This window comes from Vollenhovia emeryi, unplaced genomic scaffold, assembly GCF_000949405.1.
Source record: "Vollenhovia emeryi isolate VEMERY1.0 unplaced genomic scaffold, V.emery_V1.0 DF939136.1, whole genome shotgun sequence".
NCBI lineage: Eukaryota > Metazoa > Arthropoda > Insecta > Hymenoptera > Formicidae > Vollenhovia > Vollenhovia emeryi.
Window position 1 is genome coordinate 985,926 of NW_011967230.1, and position 12,229 is coordinate 998,154.

Genomic DNA, 12,229 nt, shown 5'->3' on the forward strand with positions numbered 1-12,229 from the left:
TTCTAGCATCGTGGACATTGGGCTTTAGCGCTGGTCTACAATACGTGGAGTAAGGAGTAAGGGAGAGCCCTAACTTCGAGCCTTTGGTGTAAGGAAGCTGAAGTACGGGCACAATTTTTTAAATATTTGTAACACTGATTGATGGCATTTTGATTCACCGAGAGTAAGCCTAAGAGCTGAAGTAGGAGTAAGAAATAAAATGGATTTTTTCCCTTACTCCTATCCCTTACTCCAGCTTACTCCATGTATTGTAGACCAGCGCTTAAATGTCACAAAATTAACTAATAAATTCGTCAATCATATAACGAAAACAGCTGTGTTCTTTCTGTTGAAGACAAAAGCGTTTCGATCCCGACGGTAGAACGATCTCTCCTTCGTTCTCACCTTTGTTGTAAATAACGTTTTTCAGCAAATCCTTGGCGAACTCGTCGAGCGATTTCCACGGGTGAATCTGGCAGTACGGATGGACCACCTTGTTCGTCGTCGTCGTGTAGCTCTCCGTGCAGTAGCTCCTGTGGCACGCGCGAAACGCCACCGCGAGCTCGCTGAGTCGCACGCTTCTGAACACCGTCATCGCGCCCCTCATTGCCTCCCGATTCGGATTCACGGGGTCGTTTCCTTTACTCTACTTTATCCCTCGACGGAGCCGCGGTATGTCGTCTTTGTTTTGAAGGGAAAGGGATTATTTAACGTGCCGTCAACCTGTAATCAGCTTGTAATAATTTGTGACTTTTGACGCATGACTCTGCTCCGTCCGTCTCCGTCTCTCACTTATATTAACTTGTCAATCTCTTTTAAGAAAGTCCACATTTCACGCGGTTCAGAGGCCGTCGTTCGCTGCTTTGAGGTTAAACTCGACGCGACCACACGTGATAATTGAGACGAGGCAACATGGGCGCTAATCTACCTTACAATTAGTCATTTAAAAGAACGAGCGATATTTTTGTCTCTTTACTTTCCTAATTTAAATTAGATACTATTCTATTTTGCAGGATTCACCGGTGAACGACGACGATTCCCGTTGATGCGCGTCAGAGATACCTGAAGAGAGAGAGAGATGCGAGTCATGCGAGATGCCGCGCATTTGTGTTGCTGTACACCGCAAAACAGAAAAAAATGTATTGTATACATCAACGACGTGTATGTATATTGTACGGTGCGGTGCGTTAATTCGCTTCGGGTCATATTGTCAAAAAGCATCTATGTTTAAGTAATCAAGTAATTTTTGTCCGCATGTGTTCCACGTGTTCCAATGTATTTTGTATACATATAAAATTGCAAATATGCAAATGTATATTGCAAATATAAATCTTTTATTTATATAGTTAAACGAAAGTTAAGAGAGAACAAGAGAGAGAGAGAGAGAGAACAAAAAAGAAAGAAAAGCTAAGATCGAAGTGGTCGCTTCTCGGCTCTCTGAGCTAATTGTAGCACATCTCGGCTCTCTGAGCTAAGATCGAAGTAATCGCATCTCAGCTCTCTGAGCTAAGATCGAAGTTAATCGCTTCTCGGCTCTCTGAGCTAAGATGGAATAGGTCACATCTCGGCTCTCTGAGCTAAGATCGAAGTGGTCGCTTCTCGGCTCTCTGAGTTAAGATGAAACTTAATTAAATGTTATATTAAATGTTAAAAATTATTTTTGAACGTATCCCACACAGCATACTTTATTTGGTATATACTGAGGAATTCTAAATTGTCCCAGACCTTTAAATATATTTTTCCTGAAAGATTTGTATATTTAATGCAATAATTTAGATTTCACATAATTATTCTGTAATAATCGTGTACATATTTGTATTTTTACAGTTTACCATATATGGTTAACGATGTGCATCTCTGCTGTTGCGAATCGTATCAGTGAGTGATAAATTACTTTTTATTTTTAATTGACGTTGCGCATGCAATAACTTCTTTGCATGCATACAAATTCTTAAAAATATACAATGTTCAAATACAAACCGCGCGCGAAGCGCGCGTTTTGTCATTTCTAGTGAAAAAAATGCTTGTCTTAAGGTCAATGGTTCTAGTTTCAAGAAACGTGTAGCTAATCAACTTGCAGCTTTTATGGAATAGCTGCACGTTGATTGGCTACAGATTTCTCGAAACTAGAACTTGGACCAAGTTCTAGCACCGTGGACACAGGCCTTTAGGCCGGTATTCATAGTCGATTCTTATTTCAAATTATACGGCTCTGTGATTGGTTGAAAACACATCATCTTAAATTGTATAAGAACGGACTATGAATACCGGCCTAAGTACAAAGTAAATTTCTGACTAAAAAGCCGAGAATATATTCTCTGCCTTATAATACAATATAATATAATCACATATTAATATACAGACCGCCAATGGCCCGGGTGAAGTCGAGACCACCACACGCTCTGCCCCTGGGTGCGAGTCCGGACTAAATACATCCGATTTCATCGACGGACTCGCTTATATTACCGACCTTACCGACGGAGTCATCGATACAATACTGCGCGAAACGCCGCGAAGTGAGCCGCGTTCGCGGCGCTCGCGGCCGCGGCTACGTTCACGCGGCGAAGCAGTAGCCATCGCGCAACGAACGTGATTTGTAACGTTGTCGGTCAGCGCTCGATTACTCTCCCATTTTCCAGTCCCGATTGATCGAGGAGCCCGCCGATCACCGCGCGATTCCACCAGCAGCAGTCAGCAGCGTCAACCTCGCTCGTCGACAGCGCCGCGAGGCAACCGGGAGTGACGACGTAGAGCACCAGAAGGCCGCCGCCGGCTCTGTCCTTATCGCTCCATCGCGCTCCGATTCTCCGTCGCGCAAGCGAGTCATCCCGCAAGCTCGACTACGTCGATAGGCACACCGCGGGCCCAGGCATCGCAATTCGGCGTGTCGGGTTGCTCCTCGGGGCAGAAAGGGCGATCTGTCTGTCTCCGTATCTCGGCTCTTCCGAGCGAAGGATTTTCACGCTAGAAAGCGGCCGTCCAGCAGGGCGATACCATCTTATATGACTTTACTTCGACAACGAGGTAAGTTTTCTCTCCGGTCTCCCGGCGAGCTCTCCAACTTTAACGGTCCGTTTAACGGCGATCGTCGCGTCGAATTGAATCGCCAATCGCTCTTTTTTTTTTCCTGCCGTTGCCATAACCTCTCTGCCCACGTCGTTCGCTGGCTAATTTTAGCGACCAGCCATTTTGGACACGGCACGACGGGGCGGTCGTGCGTGCGTGCGGGCGTGCGTGCGTGAGTGCGTACGTGCGTGCGTGCATGCGTGCATGCATGCATGCGTGCGAACCAACGAGCGAGCCACGGACCCCTCGCTCTCCTGCGGAAATGAGCGTATGTCCCTCTCGCTGTCCCTCCCTCCCGTTCGCAACGACACGACGACTCGCGTGCGTGTCACGTCACCGCCGGCGGAGGAAACGAAGCTGCCCTGCGAAAGCCGGTCCCGAGTCAACCGCCGGACCCCTGGGTCCGCGCAGTTCTCGCGGACCTGCTTGCTATTTTCAGCTGCGCTCTTGCGCTCCTAGACCCGGCGCAGAAATAGGACGCGTGTACGAGCGTGTACGCGCGCCCCGCTTCTATGGAAAATTCCGTGGACGACATGGAGATGACCGGAGAGCGACACGGAGAGGACCGTCCGCGAGGCGGAAGAGGGAAGGGAACAAGAACGACCGAACGAACGGGCCCGCTGTTTGCTCCGAACGCACGTTCTCATCCTTGAACGTCTCCTGCAATTTTTACCGGATAGCTCTTGCTTGCACCCTCTGCATCGGGAGAGGAGGAAAGGAACGAAGTCGAGGAAACGCCGCGAAGACAAGCCGGTCTATTTTAGCGAAGCGACTCGCCTGCAGTCGCGTCTGTACTCCGATGCGTGTCCGCGACCGTAATAAGGCATTTGTTTCGCGGTTTCTCTCCTTTGTGACGAGAGAACGAGCAATTCTACGTTCTACGAGCAGGAATTGCTGGCACTTGACGGGCAGGATTTGACAGCCGGCGATGACATTCGTGTCATTTCGTAGTCCAATGCCGGGAAAAATTGTTTCAGGTACGGCATATGGTTAGCTGTATTGTTACTGGACGTCGTCCATCTATCGCGATTAATTGTTTCACACGTGTACCGTGCGTTCCTCCCCGAAGCGTCGAACAAACAACGAGCCGTTTGTTAGTATTAGAAGCGGAGTTAGGAGTTTTCGAATTCCTGTCGCTCTTTGTTCCGAACTTAGGGTGCTATTACATTTGTCGTACGACATACTTTTGGTAATTATTTATATTAACATCCCCCCCCCCGCTCCAAGAACCTTGGGCTTGGCATATGTTATAGAGGCAACCCTCCTGAGTGACATGCAAAAGGTTTTAGTTTGCGAACGTTGTTTGTTAAAAAGTTATTTGCAAAACAATGTCGATGAATTATATGCAATTATATGTAATATCTCACCAGGTATAAAAAATTTTGAAAAATGTTTTAAACAAAAGTTGCAGGTCAGAAGGGTGACCTCTATAATATATATCGAGCCCAAGTTTATTGGAGGGGGTATGTTAATCTAAATAATTGCCATATTTTTTAAGCGCGTCGATTGGCTACAAGTTAAAAAAGTTTTAGATACAACTTTTCTATCCTGCAGCCAATCGACACACTTGAAAAATCTGTCATGCGACAAATGTAATACCAGCCTTGGGGCCTGAGCAGAAAGATTGTGTTTACGATTCCGTAAACTTAAGTCGTGAAGGTATATGACGTAAGTTTTTCTCTGCTTTGCCTTACGTCCACGACAGGCCAAGTACGTGAGGTTTACGTATTCACGATGGGAATATGTTTATTCCGTACGTTTTCCAAGTTTGCGGTCGAGCTCCGATTCGCCTTAGGAAAAGATTAAGATCTTTATGGAGGCTCTCGAGAAGCCCGCTGAATTTACTTTGCCCCCTCAGTTTGTTGCCATTAATTACACATTTTCGTAACTCCCGTGCTTTCGGCTGGAAAATTACGTATACTGAGATAATTCAGGTAGTTAAACGATCCGCAGAATTATTTTTTCGCCTTAACCGCCGTACGAAGAACTGAACGCAATGTTCCTGCTGGCAATTTGTGTGTCCTGTGCATATTTACTTGTTATATATTAATTATTTTATATATTATTAGGTTACGAAGAAGCAACTCTGGATAATTGGCATCTCTTAATTGATCTGTAGTATATAAAAGAAAATACTTTCTCTCATACAACCCGTGCGAAAACTCGAAACGTTGAACTTGCGGCAAAAAAAAAACGAAGCGAACATAAGTATCTCGCGTGACGTTTGCATTAGCATGCGAATTGCCGATTGCTGTGTCATCTAATAGCCACTCCGAGAATTCATTAGCGATCGCGATTTACAGATATCAGCGCTGACATTACAACGCATGTGTAATTAATCGCGGCGTGTCGTTGCTTTATTAACGTCGAGAGCGATCGGAAATTTTTACGTAAATTCGATCGACCTACCCCTCGAACGAATTTATCCCCCTTAGGGTCTTCTCAGCCGATATCGGCGAATGAGAATTAATCCAATTTCGCGAGATTCAATCCCGCTATTTTTTCCCCAGTACATTTCCAGAGTGGTTTCCGATAGCCGTGTGTTAGTTCGGAAAACGGTATATGCGTTGCGATTAGATTGTACAGCGGTAGATCCACTGCAAATACGTCGATAAAAGAACTCGTAGATAATAACATTCTTTCGGCGCGATTTTCTAGTCGTTGTTCAACCTCGTCACGATCGGCAATAACGCGCCCAGCTCGTGTTTGTAAATACATTCCTATGCGAGAACCTCCCCGAGCGCACGCGAGCGTCAGGCTGCAGAGTTGAACAAAGATTCTCGGAACTTTTCGAAAGGTTTGCTCCGAAAAAGGGGCATTGATGTTATCAGGTACTGCTTGCATTTCCTAAGTCTGATCTACAATGCCCTCTTTCTTCTAGAAACATTCCGTTTCGCAGCCGATAAATACGTTTAAGAAATTTGTGCAAGTTGATAAACTGTACGCACATCGTGCATTGTACCTACAATCGTACGTTGACAAATTTTTTAAGCTTTGATTTTTTGCTCATACAAACTAGAATGTTTCTAACCCCGGTATTCATAGTCGGATCTTATGTTCAAGACCGTCTTGAGATCTTTAGATACTCGGTAGGCAATGAAATGTTCCATACAGCATCTTTAGATAAATTGAAGACGGTCTTGAATATCAGATCCGACTACGAATACCGGCCCTAGGCGCAAAAAGTACATTGTAGATGAGGCTTTATGTACAGAAGATATGAAGTCGTATACAGATAATGGAAGTGTCGGCTCCGATAAGATCGATCGAATGCAAAAGTAATTAAGAGTCGAGGAGCGATTCAAAGAAATTACGAGTAACCGCGACAACGAGTCGCAATTGGAAGATCCGTCTTCGTTTATCGTCGCGAACATTCGGGGGACGGTCTGGAAATATTTGAAGACGATTGCATCAGGCAGGATTAAATTTCGAAGTCTTCCTCCTTTGTCCGCGCGTGCGTGTTTGTTTTTCGTTTATCTCTGCAGGCCGAGATGGCCTGCCACTTTGACCCTTAAGTATGTGCGCGGGCTGCACACGATTCTCGATAACGATGCAAAATAATACCGCTTTATCAGGCGGCAGCGGTTCTCAGGCGTCGTCTTTTCGCATAGTCGTGCGATTCCTCGTGCGCGAGGGACGTTTCTCTCGGAATTTGTACCGCCCGGGCGAAATCGTCATTTGCAATTTCAAGGCAACGTGTGTCCCGAAACTCCGTTCGCCTGTTCTTTGCGCGAACAAAACAAAGCTGGAAACACACAAAGGAATTTCAACCAATCGGAATTTTCAGCGTTTACTTAAGTTTCAAAATGGCTGCTTACGTTCTAACTGTCATTGGTCAGGGCCGACACGAAAAAACTTAGACTTGAGAGAAATGACCAATGAGAGTCGAGAACGTTAGCAGCCATTTTGAAACTTGAGCAACGCTTAAAAGTTCGATTGGTTGAAATTCTTAAGTTTCTTCGTGTGTTTCCAGCTTGAAAATCTCGAGTGGTTGAAATTTTTAAGTCTTCAGTTTCACTGCTTAAGTATTTTCGTGTGTTTCCAGTTTCAGGGCCGTGGCATACAAACGGCCTTAAGCAATAAGACGTAAACCGTAAACGAATTGACCAATCATAGTCAAGAATTATGGCAGTGGCTGTCATAATTCTCGACTATGATTGGTCCATTCGTTTACTGCTTACGTTTTATTGCTTAAGGCCGTTTGTGTGCCACGGCCCACACTTCCCTTAACTTAAGTCTTACTGCTTCAGTTTTTTCGTGTGTTTGGACATTCAAGCTGGAAACACAAAAACTTTAGATCCGATCGCCAATGAGTCCCAGTCTACTAAAAAATTGACTAATCACAGTCGCGTATTCTACTCATACTTGACCGTGATTGGTCAATTTCTCAAGACATAGGGCTTAAATCATCTATTGTAGACTGGGACTAACAACTGATTGTAGACCGGGCCTAAGACTTAAGAATTTCAATCAGTCGGGACTTTCGGCGTTGCTTAAGTTCAAGATGGCTGCTTACGTTCTCGACTCCCATTGGTCGTTTTCGGTTAGCAATGAGTTTTGCCGCTTAAAATTTTTTCGCGTGTTCGGGCCCTAATTCTGTCCGGACGTGCGCGCGTACTGTACGTGCGTGTGTTTTGGTCGCAGCGATGAAGTAACGTTACGAGTTCCGACGAGCCGCTCGCGCTCTCACTTTCTCCGAATCCGAATCGCGAGTAGAAGCTGAAGCGTGCCGAAACGAGTTTCGCCGGAGGAAAGCATTTATCGAGGACCGGGGGGGGGGGGCCCTCCCCCGATAATTACGGCGCATCGCGCTCCCGAATGGAGAACTCCTAAACGGAGTCGTTTAGCTGTTAAAAACCGGCCTCCTGAGGATCTACGAAACATTGTCGGCTTTACATTTAACGAGCGCGTAAATCTCTCGCTCGATGAAGAATAACAAGTCCCCACCCGAGGTATTCAAATTCACCGGCTCAGTTTCGTCGAATAAAAAACCGTATAAAATATAATGTAAAAACGTCGAGACGCTGATCCTTGCCAATTCCCGGCCGGAGAGCTCGCATTAATTAAATCTCCTGCATTAACCCCCGCGAAAAAAATCTCGTTTTGTATTCAAATGTAGAGAAATGACAAAGATATTGTCAAGAATTATTAACGTTCTGTTAGATTTTGTGGTATTAAACGTAACTTAATAAGCAAAGTCGTCGCCACTGCTCCCACTCAATGTGTCGTTAATTTAATTAAACAACAGAGTTCAAAGAAACCTTAAAAGGAATCGAATAAAAGATATGGCTGTTTTCTTGACTACCATTCATGTTAAAATAATAGATTCAGCTGCACGCGGTAGTTAAGAATAACAACATTTTAAGTAGGCGTAGTGGCGATTGCTCATCGAGTTAAATTTAACGCTACAAAACATTTAACAGCGTATTGTTAGATAAAACAAGATTGTACAAAATAAAATAAGATTAAACAGTCGAGTGGACTTCGCCGCGCCGTACAGGCGCGTTCATTACTTGATTAGATGGCCGATACGTTAAACACAGATTAATTAATAAGCACAGTCGGACAGAGATCCGCGAAACTGGCCGCTGAAACCCGTGACGCGACCTGGGTCAACCCACCCCGACCTATCTCTCCACTGGGCTTCCTCCTAGATCTTTCGCGCTACACGCGGGTCGCCGACCGGGCTCCTCGCGGGATCAGTCGCTGGGAAATTTCGTCTCGACGTTGAGCCAACGTGAATCTCGCCCCGGGACTAACGTCATCTCACGCACGCACGCACGAACGTTTATCATTTTCCACAATTTCCTTAAGAGTTGTCGATTACGCGGGCAGGTCGGGCCACTCGAGAGAGTGGAGTAGCGTGACCTTGCCCGAAGGGGGCCGCTGTCTCTCCTTAGAAGAGGCGACGTCGGCGTCCGGATCGGCGTCGTCGACGTCGTCCGATCAATATACACGGTGGCGGCGAAAGGACGCGTGCGCGCCGCGGGGTAGGCCGACCCCGGGGTCCCGAGAGCCGTCAGACTACGAAGAGACGAGTAACCACTCTAGTTGCGCTAGCGAGAGGCCGACCTCCTCAGCTCTCTCTCTCTCTCTCTCTTTCTCACACGCACACACACACACGCTCGTACTCGCTCGCTCGTACTCTCGTTCTCTCAACGAAACTACCCCCTGCGCGAGAATCGATTCCTCTCTCGGCAACGCGACAGACCTGCTCTACTTTTTCCACTCTCTTTCTCTCTCTCTCTGTCTCTCTCGCTCGCTCGCTCTCTCTCTCTCTCCTCTCCTCTCTCTCTCTCTCTCTTTCTCCGAACCTCATCCCTCTCCGACGTATCTCTCCGCTCCACGAGGGTGCCCGTTGGAGAAGAGGAAGAAAGTCTGGATACACCTGGAGATCAACGACAGCAGCCGCGTCACCGTCGCAAATCACGACTTATGCGTCTGTACCGAGCAGGTAACCCTACCCGTTTCCGGTGCGCGCATCTCCACGAGGGTATCGGTTCCCCTCCCCATCCCCCTCGTACGCGATCACCGCCACCGCGATTAACCGACCGATTTACAATTGGATCATTGTCGCGTAACGGGAAGGTGAGAGTTCTCCGCGACTCCATGCGTGAGTGTCAAGTTTGGCACGTTCCGCTCCGACGTCCGTTACCCCGGAAGGAAAGTTCTATTGTTGAATTGCGGAGGGGTGGAGGGGTGGCATTCGAATTAATCGCCCCGATTAATTCACGGCGGCCAATCTTCGCGGGTACGCGACGCCTTTGTCCAAGTGCAATTCATGCCCGGTCTTAAAAGAGTCGCCGCTGCGCCCCGGGAGCGCCTTGAGGTGTCTTGTAGCCACGAATGCGCCGCTTATAGCACCGTAAATGGAGCGCAAGGATCAATATTAATAACGCGCCGAGAGTTATTGTAAACAACAGGCCGCCGGCTGCAATCGGGCGCGGAATTACACACCGCTTGCGCACCGCGATTGAAACACGATCGTCCTTGGCGAGTCGCGCTCTCGGATATCTCGGATTGCTAAATCGATAAAGGATGCGTCCCACGAGAGGCACCGTGTTCTTTACAGTGTTACAAGCGGGACATTTATTTAATTGCCCGACAACCGTACGCTCCCCCGTGCGTGGCGAACTTTCGATCGGTCCCGCGAAACGATCGTGCGCGAATGAGGAGCGATCCATCGCTCGCCAGGCGAGCCTACGTGAACAATTTGTCGTCGCAAAAACTGCCTTAGTGTTATCGTACAGCGAGTATCGTTACTTAAGCCTAATCTACAATGTGCTCTCTGCGCCTAGAAACATTCTATTTCGTAGTCAATAAATGCGTTTACAAAATTTCCGCAAGTTGATAAATTGTATAATCGTACATTGTCGACAAAGTTTTCAAGCGTTTCGATTTGTTTATATAAAGTAGAAGGTTTCTAGATGTAGAAAGCACATTGTAGATTAGGCTTTAGGGTCTATCCAGGCAAACTTGCATAGCACATAAACGTGTGCATGAGGAATCTGGTTGGGCCATAAGTGTATGCATAACGAAACCAATCAATTTCTTTATGCATATGCCTGTGCACTTGTGCAAGTTTGTCTGGACAGACCCTCAAGTCTAGTCTACAATGTGTTTTTCGCAACGAGAAACATTCTATTTTATACAGGCAAATCGATATGCTTAAAAAAATTTGTCGACAACGCACGATTGTGTAATGTAAATATAATATACAGTTCGTCAACACGCACAAATATTTTAAGCGCGTTTATCGGCTATAAAATAAAATGTTTCCAGACGCACAGAACACATTGTAGATCGGGCTTTAAACTTGCACAGCGCATAAACGTATGCACGAGGAATCTAATTGGACCATAAGTGCACGCATAAGGAAATAGATCGATCAGTTGTTTTACGCATATGCTTATGCACCTATGCAAGTTTGTCTAGATAGACCCTTGGAAGACATAGACGGAATTGATCGAATAAGCAACACGTTCGAGCAAGTCCGGGGAAAAAATCGAGTTACGTCGCGAACATATGTTTTGTTTCCGAGCAGCAGCTTATACCCGGTTAATTCGTCGTGTCGCACTTCCGTGCGTCACGCACACTTGGAGCGAGCCTTCATTTATCGCGACGGCATTTGTTCGATTATCGAGAGAGGGCAAATCTGCTCGTCGTCGTTTTCGCAACCTCGTTCAGTCCGCCTTGGCGATCGCGTCCCCGCTATCATGCTCCTGGTACGATCCGTCCCGCGCGAAAATCGTCCGAATGATCGTTAGCAGAGCGTAGCCAGATGAAACGTACACCGGTCCCATGACCAGCCGTCCGTCCGGAAAATTGTCCCGAGTCTCGTCCTCATGGTTTTGCATCACTCGCGAATGCTTTTAGCAGACCACTAAGTCGTATGGATAAGCGGCAGCCCGCAGGGTTCTTCCTTCGCGCCCGAGACACACCTTTGATCCTGCAATTAAAATGATCCCAATGAGATCGAGGTTAAAGGGAAAAAAAACGAGAACAAGAATAATATTTTATCTTGATTAAAATTGCAGATAAAGTCGCACCAGACGGTATTTTAAGTGAATACAAATGTCTTGATTTCCAACTCTAAATGACTTCTCGACTTAAAAGGCTCCATTTTTCTCTCTAAAGTGCAATATTATCAAGTGTTAAAATTAATTCAAAATAAATAAGCCCTTTTAATTTCCTTCTCTCCAAATTTGAAGCAAGATTTTTACTTCCGACTTGCTCTAAATGTATCCTGAATATATATAATAAAAATAATATTTCTCAAAGTTATGTTGGCAACGGAGTAGCATACAGAAAAATTAACGTTGCGAAAGTTGCAATCCACCGCAAAAATCGAAAATCAATAAACTGGACAGCTTCAAGATCGCGTTTGCTCTTCTTGCAGAAACATCCAGGATATCATCCAGAGGGAAAGGATCGGCGTGTAGCAAAGGCGGCGGCGACAGTAGGACACTATTATTCGACTGGCGATCATCAAACGGCAACACCATCACCACCCACGACCATTTGTTCCCGTGCGACGAGTTAACCGGCGAGTTAACGTCCACATCACCAACCTGGTACCACCGATTGCCAGGCTTTCTTTCTACGGCGACCAGCGACGGACAGGCAGCGTGTATGATCATTGAGGACTACCCCCCTACCCCACCCGCCACCGCCAAACCGAGGC

At 46.4% G+C, this 12,229-nt stretch overlaps 1 protein-coding gene across 5 annotated transcripts in view; it reads right to left on the reverse strand.

Moving 5' to 3' along the window:
* Positions 1 to 1,079, reverse strand: part of LOC105567564 (RNA pseudouridylate synthase domain-containing protein 4-like) — a 5,371-nt gene extending 4,292 nt beyond the window's left edge. For 2 of the 5 annotated variants that reach the window (XM_012022507.1, XM_012022506.1), the window contains exons 1-2: positions 772 to 991; positions 385 to 702 (exon numbers count right to left, since the gene is read on the reverse strand). In XM_012022507.1, coding sequence (XP_011877897.1) covers positions 385 to 586 — 202 coding nt within the window. In that variant the 5' untranslated portion in view covers positions 587 to 702; positions 772 to 991. The other 3 variants (XM_012022510.1, XM_012022508.1, XM_012022509.1) reach the window with 3 other exon arrangements.
* Positions 1,080 to 12,229: the final 11,150 nt, after the last annotated feature.